We start from the raw sequence: 22,879 nt of genomic DNA on the forward strand, positions 1-22,879 counted from the left end.
CATTTTCATCCTGAGGAATGTTAAAGGGAACAATTTCATCACCTTTTCAGCTTTATCGCTTATTCTGTATGTCTCTTTTCCATTTCCATTGTCACAACCTTTACTACTTCTCCTTATAATGAAGTCCTTCCAAATCTGTAACTGCTTTAATTTCATATGTTCTCTTACCTTACATCTCTTGTTTTATAGACACAGTCTTTAAAGGCAAAGCAGAACATGGTCCCAGGTACATGCTACAATCCCATCTTTGATGACAAACAATCAGTGTTTTTCATTCTCTATTTGCTTTTGCCTTACCTATTCATGTCCTCTGTATCCCAAAGAGAGATTTTCAGTATGATGGAAAAGGGTTTTGATGTGTATTTAGGACTCTGAATGTTGCTTTAAAAGGTGTTTTCTGATCTGCATTGTCTGATATTTAATTGACATTATATTTCCTCTGTCATTATGCTGGCCAAATACAGCTCTGATGTTTCTCTATTTTATTAGATGCTTCTGTAGTCCCATTACTTAAATATCTGTGTTATTATCTTCAGGTACTAGTTTGCAGCCATGATTCCCTACTGTTGTATGTTAGAATATATTTAGGGGAAGATGTCATATCTTTTAATAGATTGACTAAAATGAACTTAGTAGTCAGGAAAAGTAGATTAGAAATGGGCACAACTGGCCCTTTATACATCCAAGTGAAGACACAGTAGATACCTACAGAATAGACAGCAAGGAATGCTGGGGAGGAGTGGAGTGTAAGTGAGGGCGCCGTCACATTTCACACAGAAAATGGAAAAAGCAAAAGATAATACACCCCAGAATCATAGAAACATTTAGCTTGGAAAAGACCCTTAAGATCATCAGGTGCACCTGTTAACCTAACACTGCCAAATCCATATCTTACGTCTCATTTTCCCTGTGCCTCCAGGGAGAACCAAAAGGAGGATATCTGCAGACTAATGGGCATAAATGGGAAAAGACTCCACTGGAACAAAAAATTTAGCATTTGTGAATATTTCTCCAAAATCACCATTGTAAGTCCTCCACAACAAAATCCCCAGGTCTGCAGCAGGACTTTCCAGAGCACAGCATACCTCATTGAGGAAGCCAAAAACGTCTTCACAGGGTTCATGTGGACAACCTAAATGTTCGCTGTGTATGAGAATGAATTCACAGCACCAACCAGTTTAGGTCCAAAAGACTTGGTTACCATCAATTCCTTTGAAACACACTTTCCATGTTCGCGTAAACAGCCTGAGACTCCAGGAGCACTCTCACAAGATCAGACTAGGAACACATAGCCAATTCTGCTGGATATTAACAATCTGAAGGTCAGCAGAGGTACTGGATCTGTTATCATGGGTAATTCCTCCATCACCCAGGGTGGTAAATTACTTTCGTGTGCCACCAGGGACAGTCATTCATCAGTTCTCCCCCATCAGCACTAGCATTCCACTGGCTAGCCTGGGCTACCAAACACAACTTCTCAGGTCATTGGTGCCAAGATTACCATCTCTACTTCACACACAAAGAAATGGCTTATGTGCCCTGAAACTCACTTTTCTTTCCCCAGATATATCCACTGATCTTGCAATCCCCACTGACTTTGCCTCATCTCATTAGTATGTCTGCACTCAGCCTTCATCAGTCTCACCAGTCTCCCTGACTGGTTATAACTCCACAATGTTGTCAGCAAGTGTGAGGAGACCAGCACTTACCAAGCACTGCCCATTTGCACAAGGGTTTTGCAGCTGACAGATATCACTGAGAGGAGAGCACCCATTCGGCCCATATCCACTTCCAGTGTACCCAGATGTGCAGGAACAAAATGCCATGGGCCCTTGGGAGATGAGACAAGACACAGAAGGTAATTCAGTCTGTCACAATGACAATACCAATGTCTGTAAATGTCCTGGACATTTTGAAGCAGAGTCTTTATACAATTCTAACTTATTTAATCTTTTGACACCTTCCCTGGTCAGTGCCCAGTTTGACCATGGAAAGAGCCATGGTGTTGTTTTGTTATGGCCACCATCATGGGAAGTGGTGGGTGTAGTCAAAGGGTACTTATGGGAAGGGGAGTAGTAAAAGCAGTTGTATAATTGGAAAACTGCATCAAAGAAAAATGGTGAACATCTCCACAGTTTTAGGAAAAAGTCCTCTTTTTGGTGGAGCCTAAATCTGCTTCTGTCAATGTTTATGGAAAAGTCTGCTGGCTTTAGCTAACCTGCCTGTAAAATTCTTTGGGTTAGGCAAAACTGATTGTGGAGAAGGGGCTGCAATCTAGATATGTTGCAACAAAGTGGATTAATCCTAACCAGATCCTCCTTGAATTCACACTGATTTGCCTTACAGTCTTTAAGAAAGCATCATACCTGGACCTGAGGTACAAGTAGCCAAAGGATGGCACCCTCCATTATTTACAGAGCAGATATCAACCCGGGTACATCTTTGTCCATCTCCCTCATAACCTGTTCAGAGGTAAATCTCAGTTAGTCTGTAACAAACTATGTTCTTTGAGAATCAACAGCAAAACAATCAACTGGTGAGCAAAACACTAATTCATGGTGTAAAATCATAGTCTTCTGCAGTTAAAATGAAAAAAATTGAGATAGCTGCTGAAGTAAAACCTGGCATATTTATTGTGGCTCCTTCATTGCAGGGATGGATTCTGACTATAAATAAATCCTTCCATGGTTGCAGAAAAAAAGATACATTAGTGCTTGCCAAATATAAGTGAGGTCAGTGATGCCATAGAAGCCCATGCCTCTCAGCCACCATGCTTTGCTCTCCCTACATATCTGTACCCAGTCAGCCCTGGGTACACATCCAGGCTGTTTCCTCCTGCACACCAGAGCAGCCCTTGGATCTCAAACATGACTCCCAGTTCTTCTCAGGACGTTCAGGAGGACCAATGCCCTGCAGCACGACTCTTCATGGCCAGAGCTGACATCACCAAAACTTGTCTGAGGCCACATGGTGATATCCCTTCAGCACTCAGTAACTGGGAGCCTTCACTACATGCAGCCTATTGCCATTTAAATAGCAATCAAAAAGTCAATTAGAAAGACTTTTTCCTGCTGTATTTCTTGTAATGATACCATACATTTCAGAAAGCATTTTAAATCAAATTGTAAAGTTGCAACTTCCACTGCTTGACCTGTACTGCAATGGAAACACTCAGCCTCCTCAGACAGCATTCAGAGCGTGACAATTATCAAGACCTTTTTTTACTGCAGACAATACAGCTGATTTATGGCACACAGGATACTCCTTCAATTAATACAGACAATGAAATTACTATCATAATTATGCAATCCTTGTTTCCCGTTAATGATCTTGTAAAGGAAGTACTTCACCAAATCTAGGCTCTAACACTGAAAACATCTACCTAGTACAAAACAAACACATTTCAGAGGATCATCTTTACAGGCATACTCTATACAATGTTCATTAATAGCTGAAGCAGTTTGAACATCCTTGGACTCTGCATTCTGTATTACAGTATTGTGTATGTGATATTCTTTCTATGAAACCAATTTTCAGCTTCTTAAATCTACCCCAAAATGGGCTCAAATGTGTTGAATCTTCATCTTTTTAAGCCCTTTCATAGTATTATCAGCAGGATATCCATTTTACCTGGTGGACAGAGCCCACAGTGGAATGACCCAGCTGTGTTGATACATTGGACCATTGGTACTGTTGAGCAGCCTCCATTATTAATTGCACATTCATCAATGTCTTTGCAAGTGTAGCCATTTCCTTGCCAGCCTAAAAGGCAGCACAGAAAAGACATCAGAAAGAAAATGCCTGGCCTTTTTGGTTTCTTCTTTGACCAAATCTTTTCACAGAGTACAACTGAATCGCACTTCATCAGCACAAGAGTAAACCTGTCTCTCTCAGAAGTGATTAAAATTAATACCAGTCTGAAAATTAGGTTTCAAACACAACACGTTGGAGATGTGTGTGGAAGAATGTTTTATTTTAACTGCATTCTGGATATTCCAGATTCAAACACACTTTTACCTAAAGAGGATGTAGTTCTGGTCCAGTGCATGTATGTAGATTTTGCAGCAAAGCTTTATTGCAACTTCAGTTAAATACTTTAAAAACTCCTCCCATAGACACCACCTGCCCAACTCAGGAAGAGTAATCATAGGTTATATGGTCTGAGGGGACAATCAGATTTTTATATTGCCTTAGGGCAGGAAACATGCAGATATGAAAGTACTGCAGACCTATTACGTGAAGGTGATAGGACATGATGGACATGAAGGTACCTGTGGACATCAGATCTATTTAGGTGCTCAGTTTAGAATGAGATAAATCATGCATTAGACTCTACTGCCTGTGTTACCTAGATAGGACATAACCTGAAAGCATTTATTCCCTAGAATACAGACCAAAGCATTTCATGGAGTTACTCTCATGCGCATCCTGTGTCTGTGCTTATGCTACATGAGCAGCAGTACCCCTGACACCCCATCCCACCTGAGAGCATAGAAGGACGAGATACCTGTGGGGCAGGGACCACAGGTGTAGGAGCCTAGAGTGTTGTGGCACTGCACAGGTGGATCCTGTGAACACGGAGGATGAGGGAGGCTGCATTCATCAATATCAGCGCTGCAGGCAGGGCTGCCAGGAGGGGATATCCAGCCAGTTTCACAGATACAGTGGTACTTGGGCTGCCACAGAAAACACCACGTTGCATATAGAAGATATTTGCAATAGTCAAGAAAAAGGCAGGAGGAGTTAATTTCATAAAATGACTTTCAAACTATAGCAAGAAAGCTTTCAGAGCATTATATGTCTTGCATATTTTGTTTGGTAAGTTGTTTCAGTAGTTTTCTCAGTCTATTTCTTCCTCTGAATTTACTTATTCAGATTATGGAAGCAACTCAGGCTCATTCATTATGTTCATAAAAGAAATCTGTAATTTACCCCAAAGCTCCTAGAGAAAATTAGATCAATTATGAGCTGTACATAAACTTAATTAAAAGTCCTCAACTTGCTTTTTAACCAGGGCAAACAGATCAGTGTAAGCAACCTGAAATAATCTTGGCTATTTTATCTTAATCAAATTATTCCATAGTCTATGCAAGGTGCAGCACTGACATTAAATTGCAAATACATGTTTTCTTTTAGGAAAACAGTTTTCTCTCTAGTAAACTTTACTAATGGCCAGATTTCAGCATTTATCTAGCTTTGGTCCAATTAAAGCTAATGGGAGCTTGTTGATTGTCACAGGAGCAGACACTGTTAAGCCAACACTGAACTCTTTTCAAAAGCTTTCTCAACAAAAAGTGGGCATTAAATAAGTGATGAGTTGTGAAACTTCTAAAAATTAATCAAAGCAATTATTTTACAGCAAAACACAAAAAATATGTGCTGTGACTGGAATGGTGCATGGGCATATAGGAGTATTAAGGAGCACAAGCTTGGCTGGGTGGTTTTGGAGGGCTGCTCTGAGTGGAAAGAACCAAAGCTGGCATGGTCCATCTGTCTCTTTGGAGTGAACACCCTGTACCCAGATCCTCGCCCAAATGGAATGAGCCAGCTTGCCCCAGAAGAGCACTCAAGTGTGTGCCAGCATCCACCCAGTGCAGATGCTTGGAAAGATTGGGCCTGGAGTCAGACACCACATCCAGCTGACACTGAGGAGCACCAAAGATAAGCAGCAGCCACCCAGTCACCGTGCAGCCCTTCAGCTTCCAGGCCCCTGGCAGTAATGTTCCACTGGCATGCCTTTTCCCAGGAAAAATAAGATTCATTATGTTTGTCCTTCTTAATCATTTAAGCAGTAAAATATTCTAGCAACTTAGAACTCCCAAAATAATGAACAGTAAGAATATTATATTTCAAATAAGACTTTAACTTATAAAAAAAATATTCCCAAGCTCCCTATGGATGTAGTAGTAGATCTAATACTGTGACAAGAACCTCTAACAAGACATAAGACATTTTTGATTCTTTCTGCCATCCTTGGTACAACAGAGAGGTTGTTATATTGTATAGTGGCATTTCTTGCTGTTTTTCAGCAGCAGTGTGTGCTACACAGTTTTGTCATGCTCAGCAGTATTTGTTGCTTATTCATGCTGTGCTGTGTAATGAAGTTTATACATTGTTCCTTACCCTGTGGGGCTGATCCCTTTCTCCATCTACACAGAGGCCATGCTCACAGAGCGTCTCAGATCCTTCCTGGCAGTCATCAAACTTCAAGGCACAGTGAGGCCCATAGGTTTCTGGAGTACAGGAGCAGCTAATAGTGAAAGTGGAAAAAAAATCAAAATTTTGTCTTTCTACCACTGTTAAAGATTGTTTATTACCATTCTCCACTCTATGGTGTTTTTCTTAAGAAATACATCTCTTTAGCTATATTCACAATCCTGCTAATAATCATGCACAGAGGCCAAATCTCCTGTTCAAGACACTCAAGAATCACGTGAGACTTATGTATATTCATGGCTGTCTGGCCCTATGGGAGAATCTACAGCCTTTTGTTACATTCATAAGCACAAATCCAGAAAAAAAGAAAAGTCTAACATAAGATTTAAACTGAACATGAACCTGGAAAACCCCACTTCAGTCAAAGAGCACCTAAACTTCCTTTTTCAGTTTATGACCATCATATGATGCCAAGTGCCAAAAATCCTGCCTCTGGCAATATGCAGATATGCCATGTCTGGCCTGTACTGGAGAGTGAGGTACCTTAATCCCCACACCACAACAAGGGGCAGCTGCTGTCTCAGCAGTGCATCAGCTTTTAGGGATGTGTGGTGGGCAAGAGGTGGCATTTGGGGTTGGTGGGGTGGGAAGAACAAAGCAGTGGATTGAAAGAAGACCTTCTACTGGGAGGATCTGTTTTGAAAGCTGCCAGATGCATCACATCATTATTTATAGGGCAGAGATTAGACAGTATTATACATATGTGGTGGAACTGAAATGGGGAACTTCCAAACCATCGGATAATGTTTCCCTTTTCTCTGGCTCTATTTCCACATAGACAAAATGTGAGGCTCTGAAATACAACTGAAAGGGATATAAATGTACAGAAAACCTCCTGTCAGATCACTAGCTTCTTATTAAAATGACAGTGAGACTCTCATTTGGATTCAAGTTACATGCTGCATTGTCTGCACCTTGCAGAGACATATGGCAGGTACACACCCATCTTGGATTGCTTTTAAGGTGCCTAATGAAAAATGCTCAGTAAGAGCATTTCTCTGCAGAATTAGAATCAGGGTATTCCAGTGCAGCTGACCTGGACCTTCGAGCAATTTATATAAAATAAGCTGCTGCTGTCCCTTCCACTATGTCACATACTCAGCTGAAATAGCAGTTTGATAAGCCAGTTGTAGGTAACTAAACAGTGCACCCAGGACAAGCAATCCACACGAACTTAGGCTTCAAAAACCCACAACAGCTTAATGCTTAACTGCAGTCTGCAGTGCAAGACAGCGTGTTCATTATTGTAAGAGACAGCAAGCAGAACAACACCTTCCCATCAGTGCAGCAGCTCAGCCTGGGCAAGCACAGAGGCAACAGGTCAGGGAACCAGATGACTTTTGTATGTCTGAAGTACATTCAGAGCTTCATGCTCAACTTCAAAGGACACAACAAGGCAATGTGACCATCTCCAAAGGAGGAGAACAATGGCACTGTCTCCTGTCTAGTCTGGCAAAGATTAATCTGCTACCCATCCTAAGTTTCTCAGAGAAGAGCTTCAAGAAGTACGTCACACTGCAAGGCACTTCAGCCAAATTGTGATGCACTGCTGCTTGGCACTGACATGGTTCTCTCACATGGCTCATGGCACGTTGTGACGAGGCCCCTGTTATTTTGGTTGTGACACAGAAGTCTGATAGACATGGGGCCTTCCACAGCCTTTCATTCAACTGATGCAATGGCCACTTAAGGCTCTGATTAAGGAAGGTGTTTCCTGGATACTTGCTCTATTTCCTCATACTTCAGTGCTTTCCTGAGTTACAGGAAAAGCATGCAGGTAAAGAATATGAACAAGGAATGAAGACTGCATTATGTTCCATTTCATGCAACCTAATCCAGTACTTCCCACCACCTGGTATTATCTCTGCAGGCTATGGAAAGTCAATTATTACCCTTTTCTTTCCTGCAGTCCACACTGGTGTATATAACCATGCCAGAGCAGTAGCGGGGTGACCTAGGTTGTAGAGCCCCAGAAAGCTTAGCAGCAATGTCCTCACAGCTGCTGAAAAGAGATGTCATGCTCTGCCTGGGGTTGGATTTAGCATTTGGGGAGCACTCAGAAATAAGTAAGACAATATGTGAAAAGAGATAAAAGGCAGTACAATGGACTTGGGGAAGGGACTATATAATAATCCTGAGTGTGTAATGAAAAAGCAGTAATATTAAGGTTTTGATGACTTATGAAGAGGTCCTAGTTCATTTCATGAAGCACTGATTCAGCAAGTACCAAGGAGGGCAAGAAGTACATGAGGGAATCATGACTATACTAACACAATGACAACGCTTGCAAGAATGGCAGACCTTAAACCTTGAGTCACACACCTGTACATCTCTGAGCATAATAAAAAACAAATAAAGGCAGATTACTTTGTGTGTTGTTTCCTCGACAAATATCTGTTGCAGACAAGCTAGAAACATCCTTTAAAATTGAAGTAAAGCTTACAAGGAAGCATCATGCACCAGTGACACCTCAGCAGACTGTGTTAATGCTGAAGCATGAGGAGCACTATAGGAGGACTTCCTTTGTTTGGGGTTCTTCCAAGAACTCACAAAGCACTATAAGCTAGTGTTACATCAAGCAAATATTTGTGGGGGCTAAGATTTTCGGTCTGAAGCAGGAGACAAAATGCTTTGCAGAAAGTTGTGGCATGCTCTCCAGCGTGCTTGTTCCCATTGCACAGGGATAGCTTTGTATTATATTTGAAAGTTATTTATTTACCAGATTATTTGACATTTTGGGTAATGAGACACAAAATGTTCAGGCTGGCTTGCCCTCAAGCAAGTGAATGTTTTCTAAGGAGCTGGGCACAGCCAGAGAAGAATATGCTCCAGAAGCCTCATGCATATGGGGCCCAGCACAAAGGCAGCCCCGGCACCCCCCTTGGTCTGACAGCTGCAGACAGCATTTCTCTTCCCCTTCTGTCTGGCAGCACTGTGCATTCCTTGCTCTGCTGCTGTCTCAGCAGTGCCTGTGTTTCTGGAGGGGATGGAGGCATTTCACAGAACTGTTTCTGATTTCCCAGAATACTCTGTGTTGGAAGGGACCCACAAGGATCATCAAGTCCAAGCCTTAGTGAATGGCCTGCATGGGGATTAACTCATGATCTTGGTGTTATTAGCACCCTGCTATGACCAACTGAATGTGCTGGGAATGCCAGTGATCAAAGGTGCCCATATATCCAGGAGATTTCCAATTCAAAGCCTTTTCTGGGCCAAGCCTGTTCACTCCCTTCATACCCTCACTCCCTCTGAGTTCAAGGGGTGAGAGTGGAGGGATGGTAACGTGGCTGTGCTCTGTGGGCATGTTGGTGAGTGCTGGTTACAGACCATCATGAGCATCTCACCTCCCCAGCTACATCCCATGGTGCAGGATATTTCCATTAAAGCATCTGCACCTACAACAGGGGGGTGGGTCACTGGAGCCAGCCTTCAGTTTGCAGCCTTCTCCCCTGGCATGGCTGTGTGATGGATCTGGTTCCTGCTGCTCTTCTTGTGTCAAAGCAGGCAATGGCTTTGGAGGCCCTTCTGCATCTGTGGTGGGCTCAGTGTACAGTGCAGTAAGGATCTTATATTTTCTCAGGCTGCTAGGGTTTATAGTGCATAGATATTAAACAGACTTACTTCTAGAACTTGTGCTGCAGGCGCGATATGGGGTAAAAAAGTAGCAGAGTATTCTACACAGGATATTTGTGCCTAGTTTTGAGAGTTTACCTGTAGCTGCCTGGTGTGTTCACACAAGTGGCTCCATTCTGGCAGCCTAATGCTGTTCCAGCAAAAATCTGGCATTCATTAACATCCACGGAGCACAGGGGGCCCTAAGATGAAATGGAAAACCAGTTTATTTTCCAAATAACTGAGAAAAGAAGCAAACCATGGACCCAATGTTAATATAGTTTTCAAAGATACACAAACCATGGGCTGCTAGCAACACAGCTTCCCTTATGAAACACAATAACAAAACTATTTTTCAGCTGTGTTTCTGTGACCCTTGCTATCAGTGAGATGGGGATAAAATATTTCAGATGTAGAAAGCATATGAACAGCACATTTTTGTCATCCCTTCACTTTCCAACCAGAAAAAGACTCAGAAAATTTTCTTTTTAACTGTTTCTATCAGGAAAGCACATAAATTTTGACCCAAATCTTGCTGGGCTAACTTTTAAGTTGAAATCCTTTGAGAAGAAGATATAACATTTCCATCTCTGGTGCACAGAATAGCACCATTAAACCATTTGCTAGTAAAGTCTCTGGATTTAAAAAAGTCAGAATGGCACTGATTATTTATACACCCCATTTGTCCTACATGTTCGAGATTGAATAAACATCCATCCCTTCCCCCATTCTCTCTCTATCCTTGTGTAAGGTCAACAGCAAGGCATGCAGTTCAGTTCAGTGCTCAGCAAAAACCAGACTAATTCTCTGCTGTGGGAACTGCCAAGAATCACTGACTTCATGGGCCATCGCCTGTGTGTAACAGTGCAGGGTTTGGCCCAGTGCTTTGGGCTTCTTTCTTTTTTACATGTATAGATTGATATTGTTGAGAAGCAAACGAGCTGCTCTCCAGCCAGTGAGTGATACTGCTGCTTTGCTGTTCAGTGTATCTCACTCTACCCTGAGCAACCCTAAAATGCTGCGCTTCGTGGCGATCACACTAACCTAGATGCAGACTTACAGTTAAAATACACACTCTGTAGTCAAGGAGGTTAAAGACTCACCTGCCAGCTGCTGGGACAGAGGCAAAAGAAACCATCCAGTGAGTTTACACAGGTCCCTGTGTTCTTACAGGGGTTACTACTGCATGCTCTCCTCTGGATGTCCTGAAATGCCAGAAAAAAGTAGAAAATGAGGTTTCTGCTTAGTTCGTGTTCCATTAGCATTTATTTTCAAGAAAAACCTTCTTTTTTCTTTTTTCTTTTTTTTTTTCTCATTCTTTCTTGGATTCCCCCTCCAATTTTTTCAGCAAGGTTGATTTGTAAAAGTTTTGAGCTATTTCACTTATCCCTGTACAAAATAATCATGCTGTGATTGGTACTACACAGAATGGTCAAGCCCTAGGATGAGAAAAGCCCTGTAAAAAGTAAATAATAATAGAGACTGTTCTTCAGCAGCAGCGTCTAGATGGAGGGTTATCTTGTCTTTTTGATTCCATGGGTGATTCATCTGACAATTGTTTTTACAGCACCTTTAGGTGTGGCTTGTCACAAGCTCACTGGAGAAGCAAGCAACAGCTGAAACTTAGCTAGTTCCAATACAATAAAAATTCAGTTTGAGTTTCTGGTCTTTATCTTGACAGACCAGTGAAGGAAATGTTTACTTCTCCTTGGTATCTACTTGTTGTTCTTGAATGTACAACTGTTTTTCTGCTAAGAAATGCAGGCTCCTACACAGTTTATATTTTGTAAGAAGGCATGTCACCTCCTCCACAAATCTTGGTCCTTTTTTTTAACCTTCTGTTACCAAAAAAAGTTTTCCTGAGGAATGCATGAGAGGAAAGAAATCATTTAGCTATTTAATCATTGAAACCTCTCTTTATTTACTTGGGGCTGGGATTTTCTTTTCTGCTCTCTAGTTTGCTTCCCATTTACTTACCTGCTGTAAGCTTTGAAGTTTGTTATCAAGACTCAGGATCTGCAAAAGAAATTCAAATTGCATTGTGCTTGGTATGAGAGTGACCACAGAGGTACTTGCTGGATACTGATAAGCTAACAAAATGTATTCCTCTGAGAAAAGAGAATAGCTGATATGTGAAACCAGGTGACAGTCGGAACCAAATGAGGCCCCATTCACTGTGATTTTGGTGGGTTTGGCTGTTCAGAAAATGACAGCTTAAACATGTCCCAGCCTGGATCCACAAGGCAAGACTCAGTCTTGCAAAGACATGTTCAGGTGCTCAAAACCAAGAATGTGAATATTCCTGTGGGATTGTCCAGGTCCTTGCATGCATGACAAGGACGGAGGTCTGGGACAGAGCACTGACAGGCAAGAAAAGGGTCACCAAATCTCACTGGGTCGTAACCACAAACAGCAAGCTGAATAAGGGAATATGATAGATACATACTAGCACCATTTCCCTAAAGGAAGATCTCTTAGGCTATAAAATATTTTCCTATAAGGAACTTGTGGAAACACTGTAACAAAAGACACTTAAATCAGGCAATGGTTTAAAAATTTTCTCATGGAAAAAAATTTTCAGGAGCAGGGAAGTGACAAAACTACTGCATAGGTCTTTTCTTTCCACAGAAAATCCCTATAGCCCATTTCACCCGTGGAATGGGATGTCTGTTTAACAACTATGAAAACATATATGGTTCATTTCCAGAATTTATCCATAAATATTAGAGGATATAGTCAATACAGATGCTGACAATGAAAAAAGAAGAATCACAGTAACTGGAAATTTTTGGGGGATTTACAGAAATTTTTGCATTGTCTCCAGAGCTTCTGAATAAGCATCTCAAAATTAAACACAGACTCCAAGCTGATGTTAAAGAGGGACTCTGCTCCAGTTCCCTGAACTGCGTCCAGAAATACTAAAACGAATCAGGTTGTTTAATATTAGTGCGAGGAATGGAAAACTGGGAATGTCGGAGGAGGATAACGTGAAGGTATGGCTCACCTTGGAGGTCAGCAGAGTAATCTGCTGGGATACATTCTGAGAGGCACTGCTGGCTTTTTTAAGTTCTTGAATCTCTGTGCTACTCTCTCTAACCTAAACAACAGAGATAATGTGAAACAAACCTTGACTTTTCAAAAGCTTAGGAAAGTTTTGTCCTTGCATAACTTTACTATTATAAAGTCCACTTAAATACAGAGAGCTCTACTACACACACAATTTAATCTTGTAATTATCTTCTGTGATGGCATGATTACTTTACAAGTCTGTAATAGCTAACTTTTATATTAGACTACTGATATAGATAATATAAAATAAAATAATACAAACCACATCAAACACTTGTGAAAACAATTTAACCATTAATATGTAAAACTGAAAATGAAAATATATTAAGGAAAAGTAACTATATCACCTGACTAAAAAGTTCTGCAAGGTCTTCTTCATTAATTTTTACTTTCCCCAATGGTCCAGTTCTAAATTCAATATTTTTGCTGGAGCCAGCATGGAACACTAAATTACCCTGCTCGGAGGATAAACGAGGCCTGTTGTGTTATGGAGAAAAAAAAAAAAAAAAAAAAAAAGAGATCATTTAGTTACACATATCTGCCAAAGAGTGTGTAAAATAGAGATGCAGTAAAGCCATTCTGCTCCCATTACCAGCACTGCCAGGCCACCACATCAACAAATGCAATGGTACTTACTGCTCATCATAAGTGGCTCTTTTCTGCCTCTTTTTTTCATGGTGGTTTGGGTCACAGCTCAGTCCAGCAAGTAATAATAACACAACTACAAGCCCAGGGACAGGAGGAGTCCAAAGCATTGCTCTCCTTCAGCTGTCCTGAGCTTGAAGTGAAACCTCCAGTGCTGGATTGGGCTGTTGTGAGCCCAGGTGCCCTTTGCTCTCACACAACTCCTTGTTCACAAGGTGCCCATTCTGCTGCCTTGTCTTGCAAGGGTGAACTTTATCTCAGATACCTTAATTAAAGATTGACAGCATGCAAATCCCCTAGACATTAAATGCATTTTTCTGTTTTTGTCTTTTGGTTTCAGGAGCTTTGAGAGATCATTAATTGGAATCTGCCTGTATTTTATCAGTATGTCTTTGCCCTTTGTACAGCTGAGCACCCCTGTCTCCCTGAGCACCTTGTAACCTGCAGCCGTCTGCTGCAGAAACGGCTCTCTCACATGCTGCACCACAGGGGCAAAGGAAAGATTATTTGGCAGCACTAAAGGACTTAACTGTTACAAAAAAATCCCCAACCCCAAATGTAAAACCCACAGTGGCTGGCAAGGAATACTTGTATTGAAAGAGAAGCTTCCAGTCAGTAATTTACTGGGCAGATGACACAAACAAGTCAGCAGTACTGAACAGCATCCCATGGATTACAACAACAAAGTACAATTTTAACTGAATATGGTTGCTCTGACTCAAGGGTGGCTCAGTCCCCAGATGCTGAGGCTCAGGCTGCTTCTGCTGAAAGCCATGAGAGATTCCATGTCCCACCTCTCCTTTGCTTTTGCCAGAGTCTCCACATTCCCCTTGCAAAAGACTTTTCTGTGCTTTGTTCTTTCTGCTTAGAGGAGCTCTGCATATGTTTTCTTTCCTCATGCTAGGAGCTTCCTGAACTTCCAGGCCCACCACCATTCCTTTTCATTTTCCTTTTTGCTTAGTAGACATCTTATTCAGATTGCTCACATTTCAAAACTCTATTGAGAAGAGTAGCAACAGTTGTACCTGCTCTTGCTTGTAGGTAACACCCAGCATCGTTTAAGCCCCAGACCTTCCTGGAAGCCATGGAGCTCTGGTACTTCCTAACCCTGCCCAGTCTTTCTGCTCCAGTTTGTGCTTGTGACCTACAGATGTCCCACAGATATGTGGAATCTCCCCATGGAAGCATTATGAGCTTAAAACAACCTGGGAAGAAATTGGATGTGGTGACAAAAAATACTAATGTCACCTCAAAAAGAGACGGATGCACGCTGTGAACGTGAATGTGAAGTCAGGCTGGCCAATGTTTGTGGTGCTGCCACAGATAACTTGATCTTCACTGTGAGTAACCATAATGCCTTAGATTGTAACAGCTGTATCCCACCATTTTTGTCTGCATAAAACCTAGATTTTTATTACATTTTATTATCTTTGTTTTCATAAACTTACCTTGGAATTCAGAACCGCATCAGCATGCTGACCACTTCCCTTGCGCTCACGCTGACTGTGATATAGGTAACCCAGCAGTCACTGCTGCTGCCAGGGCATCTGGAAGGGCAGAGGGGAAGCTCCTACCGAACCCACGGAAGACAGTCCATCCCATGTACCTACTAGTGAGGTAGAAGGACAGCTCTCTGGGCGTTCACCTGCTCTGCAGCAGGGAGTCTATCAGCTGTTCCTGCCAGAACAGAGAATATAAGGTGAATTTTCCATGTGTTGTCCTTTACCATCATGAGGGACAATGTTTCCATAAAAATACAGAATTGTGTCCTTAGTTGTTGGAAATATGACTGCTCCATATGACTGCTCCATTCAATCCACATGAGCTATGTTTTTTTATACCAACTGAGAATCTGTCCCTCCACCTTTTTTATATTTACTATTATGCTTTTTGCCCTGAAACATCTGTTCAGGAACAGGACAGCATAGACAAATTATCAATGTTTCTGTCCAGTCTACGGGACACCTTCTGCCTCTGGGTATCCTGGTACTGTCCATTAAACTAGCGCTCATTAACATTCTTTCCGTCGATTCTGAAGCCTGTCTGGAGGGGATTTTTTCTCTTTTTGTTTTGATTTGCTTTTTGTTTTAACAGTTTACTGAGTTTGTGTAAGTGTCAGTTGGGTGTCAATTTGAATAAAGTCTGGGCCAACTACACCCGCACTCCATAGCAGAGTGGCTGAATGTCTGGATACTCCAGGAACTTACTTTCACAAAGTCCATTGTATGCTGACAGTTTCCATCCTGGCCTTCGGCTGTGGCCCACAAAATCCTTCCTTTCCTCTATTCATTTCTTCTGCACACTGAGTATGCATTGCCCCTCTCTGTCGCCTGTCAACCTTCAATTCAGGCTTCCCTTTCCAACTAATTAACTCCAATAAACCAATAACCAGTGAGCAATAAACCATAAAGGATGAAGACAAGGCTGCTAATGCAAGGAACAAGAAGAAATTCACCTTCTCTTCCTGCACGCTTTATAGCTTAGAAAATAGTTGGCCTGAAGACCAGCTGACTTTGACTATGCACTGATTATAGGATGGAAAGAGAGGGTTGGGCACCCACCTATTTGCATGACACACAGTTTTCCATTTCATTAGACCTTCCAGATTTTAGTTAATTTAGTCTTTATTCCTAGTGAATGCACCTTAGGCTGGCCAAATTGAGAAATCTATAAACCTCCTTGAGGAGAGAAATAGGTCCACACCTTCTGATTTTACTGTAATATATTGGATTGAGACATCATTTTTGGAAGAACATAATGGAAAACATGCAAATGTCTGGCATAAGAATAGGTGCTGTTCTTTTTAACAAGAAGAGCTGGCATGAACCTCTCCTCCTGGGACAGATCATTCATTACCTCTCTACAATGAAGGCTCAGAAAACAGCTCTATAGAGTATAGGTTGTGTGCAGATTTGGCAAGAGTAACCGAGTGTTTGTCTCTAATTCTGGTTGAAGTTCATCCTGTACTAGCAGGGACTACGATTTACCACCATCTTGTGTAGCTGTGTGAAATGAAATGGTGGTATTCCTCTACTTCTCCAGCACTATGTGCCTGCAGTGCAAAGACAATGGTATAGAAGGTAAGAGTTGACTCAGATCACGGCCAAAAATTCAACATGCATTAATTACTCCTAGAAAGTAACTCAGATGCATGGATATGACATGAGTTTTTGACAATGTTACCTTTTTAAATGGAGGAAGAGCAGCAATTGGTGTCAATCCAAGCCTGGCTAACTTTTTAATGGAAGACCAAAAAATAATCCTTTTTTTTTCCTACAGACAGAAAAAAAAATCCCTGCTGTTCAGTGTTATCACTCAAATATTTGCAAATAATTATAAATCTGGTCCATTGCTGGTTAAATACCAAGTAGAGCACATTTACCCAAGCTTTCCGTCAGCTGAGCTCGTATCTCCCAGTTCTTCCGTCTTCACTTCCTGGATCCTCTTTCATCTTTCCTCTTTCTAGTAATACTCTAGTGTTCAAAAGTGACACACAACACATGAAGTGACACTCCCTATAACTGTGCAAATTCATGGTATAAACCATGCTCAATGTTGAACTCAGCACTTCCCATGTGTCCCTACAGCTCTGAGACAACCAAGCACTAAGTTGGTTATCAGGCCCTGTGCAAAGGATCAGCAACCATGGGATTTACATCAAATGTAGGTGACTCTGAAAAGTAACATTCCCCTTGCTGTTCCTTACCTATAACCACCTACCATCAGTTCCTTCTCTCTATTCATGAGTGTCTGGAGAGTTTTATGGCCACAGCATCTTCCCCAGGGGCTGCAGCTGCTGCAAGCCTCCACTTCCCACACCCCTCCTTGAGGATTTCTTTTGCTTCTCAGCATTCTGCTCTCTGACACCTGTCTAAGATTCCGCTTCCTCAACACAGTTGATGAAGTTCATAAGTTACCTGCTAATGAAGTTAAACTACCTGGCCAGGAAATTGAGTTTTTCAGATTTTAATAGCAAATGACAAAGATAAGAGTCTTGATTTAGTTAGCTACTTAAGTTGGAATTGATCTACTGTCCCAATTCTCCATGGATTCCTTTATCACAATGACGTTTTAACATGTTAGATTTTTACTTTCCTTATGAGACTTTTATTTTAGTTATTCTTTCTGATTTTTCTTCCTACACATTGCTGTTTCTATAAACAACTAACCACTTTGATGCTTCTTAGTCTCCATTTCATTCGTTTTTGTAATTAGGTTCACTAAAAGCTTCCAGTTGGTTGTATTGGCTTTGTTCTTTTCTATTGATTATTCCAGTCCTTTTAACACATTCCAGTTGCTTTAAAACACACTGGAGTTATTTTTAGGGACTTCCACTTGCATAGCCACCCTTCTTCAGTAACAACCCTAAAGCCATGAATGAACCTGGCTGCACAACCTCCATTGGATTCACTCTGCTCTGTACTGCTGGCTTTTACCGAGATGCTCAGTCCGAGCTGTATCTGTAAAGCATTTGCTGTGTGTGGATGCTGTGGTCACAAGTACGGTAACCACAGCACCATACAATTCTGTCACCATACAAAATAAGCAGTAAGATCCATCATCCTGGGCAAGAAGAAGATCTGTCCAGATCAGTGGATCATCCAGGTCACTCTCCAACAGTGGCCAAAAGCAGATAGGAAATGAAGGGTACACGAAGGGGCAAGCACACACAGTACCTCTGCTAGGTACTCTCCTGGCCTCCACTTACTTGCAGCTCGGGAACTTCTTCAGTCAGAGATTTACTTACTCAGTACTCTCAAAGGATTTTTCTTACATGAACTTGTCCAGTCTTCTCCCCAAGCTTCACCTTACAACGCATGTAAGGTTGTAATGAGTAACAACACGTTAAGTGTGGTCAATATACAGTGAAAATGGCAATAAAAATATTAATTCTGAGAAGAATCCCATTTTTAAGTGTGTTATTTATAAACTGAGACTGATTTATTTTTAAAAATATATATAGGGCAAACAGTTGAACTAATCAAAACCATTTATTACTATCTATGTATGAGAAAATACATCAGAACCATCAACATGCTTTTCTTCCAAATTCCAGGTGGCAATTAAAAAAATATTTCAATTAAAACAGCCCAGTGCATGGACAAAAGCACAAGACAAACATGCTCTAAGTGAATCCGGGATTTCAGGATGTATTCTTGCATCTAAAATCAGAGACAATCTTCCCTGGAGGAGATTTCAGGAACTTTTTTGCTGCAGTTTCCCAAATCCTAGTGAAGGGTATCCAACCAGTGTGGCCATCTGACACTCCATCCAACAAGTCTCTCACTAAAAGTGGTGTGTTCCACTTGATTTAAACCCTTCCAACTCTGCCTCTTGCTTCACCAGAGCTCTTACCAGAAGATTCCTGGTCCAGTTTCCTCCCACTGTCAAAAGCACCAGGTGAAGGAAAGTCAAAGAGAAAAACCCAGTTGTTTTGCTTTCAGAGGCAGCTGCCTGGCCTCCTAACAACAGCTACATAAATGCCCCAAACCTTACAATCAACCAAAGATAAAAATAACAGAAATCTTGTCATGGTCTTTGCAATAACATTTAAATTGGCATACTATCACTACCCAGTATTTCATAAACTTCCCCTTAATGAGGTTGTAACACTGCAACACTCATGTTTGCACATGCAAAAGGAAAATGGCTACTGGAATTAATTTCGGGCTCTATGTCTACTTTTTTCTGTTTTCACATTGTTTTTCCTTGGATATTTCTCTGACCAGTTCAACTTCATACAATATTTATATAACACTGCTCAGAAATGCCTAGTGCTCTTAACCAATTATTACATTACCTCCTCCAAATCCTTACTAATAGGTCAAACTCTTTAAACACCATCAGAAAAAAAATACAGCACTTAAGTGGTTGTAAACACATACGAGACAAAATATATTAAACTCCTAAGGAAAATAAATATAATTCAGTATTTATACAAGAATCCAAGTGTTAAACATTAGTATGAACAGCAAGCAAATAGAGCAGCCAAAGGGTGAGCTGAGAATTCAATACTTCATCCTTGAGATGTAACAAATATTTTCTAAATTTCCTGTTTATTTTAGAAATGTGTGACAACTGCTGAAACAGAATTGTACAGTCATTAAAGCATTGGACCTGTTCAGAGTTCTACTGAAATGTCTCTGTCAAAACCAAAATGGGCTTTCCCTTGACTAAGTTTATGAAATCGTTATCACCAATCAGTGTTTTCCCAGACTGTAATACAGAGATTCCTGAAAATCCTTATAATTCTCCTAGAAGAGACCAGTCAAAAGCAAGATAAAAAAGCCTCTGGGCAGGAGCCTTACATTCACTGCATGCAAGGATGCACCTCCACTTCAAGCATCAAAGAATACTCAAACTCACTGCATGAAACAAATGGTATTTTAATAATTTTGCTGCTAGACAGGTTTCTTCATGAGTATAGGGAAACCTGAGACTAACTCAGATAGAAACTAGCCGGTATAGGGAAGATTCTTGTAAGGCAGTCTGCAAGCTTCAGAAATGGCTGCATAAATGTAACACCACCAAATATGATACCCTTTTTCTCAGTAGAAATTCTCGAATTTGAGGGAACACAATCACATCACCTCACTCAGATAAAGAAATGTAATTAAGATGTGCAAATGAATGAGGTACAAAATCAAAAATCAGATTCTGGAAGTCTCCCTCCCTTTCCAAAGCTGTTTTCCAGATTTTACTTCTTCACCTTTCAGCTGCTTTTGTAATCACATTTCATTCCTGTGAAAATGCTTAAGCTGAAGTTGCAAAGTACAGCAATGATGTAGGCTGCAAAATACTTAGGATTAGGAGACTGCTTGGAAAAGGAAGCAACATGATCATCAAGTGAGGTCAAGCAGGTACAACCCAACAGAACTCAGTAAACCAGTCTATTAATGACAAACCAAGGAGATAAACAGCAGTCCCTCAATTTAGCTGCACCAGTATTACAGGGTTAGCAGGGGTAAAATACACAAATATGTATTTACAATTCTGAATTCTTTCAATTTTTTTCTTTCAGAAACAGCTCAAATCAGCAAACAGATTCAGTCTTCACAATCACATTGAATTAAAATTCACTGTCAATATGTAACAGGCTCTGTATTACTGTATCAGTTTTAGGTGCAGCTAGGTAAGTTTCAATTTCCACTTTAACACTGCTAGCTTAGAAGCGGCATATAAAGCATTAAAATATGTTCTACACATAAAGGAATTGAAAATTAATTGTTAATAGTAATATTTTTCCAAATATTATTACAGCAAAGCAAAATGAATAGACTATTTACGTAGTTTGGCAGAAGGAAATTCCAATTTATATGTCAAATTGATAAACTTTGTTTTCACACCAATGTTTGGAAAGATAGCAATAGATCTTCATACTACCACATTTCTCCCAAGAATAAGACCATACAGCTATAAGTTACTGATCTGGCTGATAAATCTACACAATGACCAGTGTGTGTACAGGTACCTATGGTTCACTCTCAAAACCACACCTGCTCTTTGCAGTTTAGTAGCCAGCATGGTAGTACTTTTTTGCCATTTCAGTACTACAAGGAACCAGGTAAAGACAGAGGCCAACGCCATCCTTCTCTAGAGCTTTGTCCAGAGCTCTTTCAGGAGAAAATTTCTCTTTTCCATTTCTCTTTTACAGCTGGAACAGTCCAAGCAGTCAATATGCTCTTGGAGAATAAGACAGGCTGAAGCAGGTCAACTCAAGCCTTTCCTGGTTTAACAGTCCATAAGAAACATGCAAATCAAGACTGAAGGAAGAAATACACAGGAGTCGGCATAAGATAAAGTATGGCACAAAACATCTACAGACACTCATTTTGAAATTGTTTTCAGGACTACAGCAGATGAAAGTAGCTGCAGTATGAAATGAATACAGCAGCTCTGTTCTCTATGGTCTTCAATTTCTCCTGCATTACCAAGCCCAGATGGAACATACCATGACTGTTCCAGTGTCATCCCATGGGTGCAGGGAAGAGGGGGAAGAAAACTCATTAATTTTCAGGATTGGCAACTTAAACTTACTGCTTGGTGCACAAGAACTATGACCAAACTACAAAATCCTTCTGTTTTCTTCACATAATCTCCCCAATGGATGCTTACTAAGTATCACCTCACCTTTTCCTCACTCAAGCTGTTTTTAATCTAGATACCAATGGGAAAATCCCAAGGAAAGATAACCACTGGAGCCCATGCTTCTTTAGAGGGGTTTCAGTTTCCCCATTATTTTTTCTATTATTTCAGAGGTACTGAACTCAAAAGACTTGATTAAAAACCCACTGAATCCAGCTCTGTGAGGTGCTGTACACCGGTGGCACTCAGTATGGCCACATACAGTGGTTTCAGCCCAACATACACTCCTAACCCTAGTACTACCACCAAGATTTGTGAAGAAATTTTCAGAAGCAGCCCATACAGTTTTTCTCCAGTTCTTATGTCACAGGAACCTAAACACGGAGCTTCAAAAATTTTTTTTATGTCTTTTACACGTAGGTCTTTGGTAATCAGAAATGATCTTATCCTGAAAAATATGAGAAGAGGAACAGGCAAGTTATTGTCAGGGCTGTGATAATCTTGAAATATTTTTATTCAGCTGCACCTAAACAAATCATTCCAGACAGATATAGTTGGGTTCCAGAATCTTACAAGTATTTAAAGAAGATGAGACAACCATAAAGGACAACACTATATCTTAAAAATTTTATACAAAATACTGAATTTAATAGTTTCATGAGCTACAAAAATCAAATCAAAATTTCAGATCATATATAGAGTAAATCTTTTCAGAAGAGATAATTTACATTTAAAGATGAAGACATTTTTCATGTAGAACTTGATCTCTGTACCTAATTAAAACAGCTTTGAAACAGTTGCACACAGTACTGAGAAAATGGTTTTAAGATAAAATGAAATAAAATAGTCTTATCTTTTTTCATTCAAATATTTGCATATACTGCTCTTTTTCATTTTGCAAACTAAAAAATAATATTTAAATAATGCAAATAAGTCATGTAAACTTCCATTTAAATAAAACACCTATAGAGTTCAAATCCATCATGAATACAAGTTATTAAAAATATATCAAAACTGTTCAGCAAAACGTCTAGACAAATATCTTGGTAAGCTCTGGTTTTTGCCCAGCTTCCATCAGCTTTCTCCTGAAAGATAGAAGTATTTTCTGCCACCAGTCCATATGCATCAGATTCGAGTTCTAAATTATTCAAGTAGAATGGAGATCAATTTTGCCACCACGTGTACGTTGAGGCTGTTTCCCAGAAGACGATAGCATTGCTTTACTGTTACCTTTTCAGGAAAACCTAAAACA

At 40.5% G+C, this 22,879-nt stretch overlaps 2 protein-coding genes across 12 annotated transcripts in view; both read right to left on the reverse strand.

Moving 5' to 3' along the window:
- The window catches only part of CUBN (cubilin), a 145,653-nt gene extending 131,993 nt beyond the window's left edge, over positions 1-13,660 (reverse strand). Inside the window, exons 1-11 of the mRNA XM_042044038.1 lie at positions 13,534-13,660; positions 13,245-13,374; positions 12,833-12,925; positions 11,806-11,844; positions 10,932-11,033; positions 9,928-10,031; positions 6,124-6,250; positions 4,508-4,676; positions 3,631-3,762; positions 2,367-2,462; positions 1,710-1,831 (exon numbers count right to left, since the gene is read on the reverse strand). Coding sequence (XP_041899972.1) covers positions 1,710-1,831; positions 2,367-2,462; positions 3,631-3,762; positions 4,508-4,676; positions 6,124-6,250; positions 9,928-10,031; positions 10,932-11,033; positions 11,806-11,844; positions 12,833-12,925; positions 13,245-13,374; positions 13,534-13,652 — 1,233 coding nt within the window. The 5' untranslated portion in view covers positions 13,653-13,660. The remainder of the gene's footprint in view (positions 1-1,709; positions 1,832-2,366; positions 2,463-3,630; positions 3,763-4,507; positions 4,677-6,123; positions 6,251-9,927; positions 10,032-10,931; positions 11,034-11,805; positions 11,845-12,832; positions 12,926-13,244; positions 13,375-13,533) is intronic.
- Positions 13,661-22,123: 8,463 nt separating this feature from the next.
- The window catches only part of TRDMT1 (tRNA aspartic acid methyltransferase 1), a 41,896-nt gene continuing 41,140 nt past the window's right edge, over positions 22,124-22,879 (reverse strand). For 7 of the 11 annotated variants that reach the window (XM_042044335.1, XM_042044333.1, XM_042044326.1 and 4 more), the window contains one exon: positions 22,124-22,871. In XM_042044335.1, the coding sequence (XP_041900269.1) occupies positions 22,771-22,871 (101 nt within the window). In that variant the 3' untranslated portion in view covers positions 22,124-22,770. The remainder of the gene's footprint in view (positions 22,872-22,879) is intronic. The other 4 variants (XM_042044330.1, XM_042044329.1, XR_006018692.1 and 1 more) reach the window with 4 other exon arrangements.

Source organism: Corvus kubaryi, unplaced genomic scaffold (genome assembly GCF_017639235.1).
Source record: "Corvus kubaryi isolate FWS band 111438036 unplaced genomic scaffold, C.kubaryi_AGA036_p1.0 37398, whole genome shotgun sequence".
Lineage (NCBI taxonomy): Eukaryota > Metazoa > Chordata > Aves > Passeriformes > Corvidae > Corvus > Corvus kubaryi.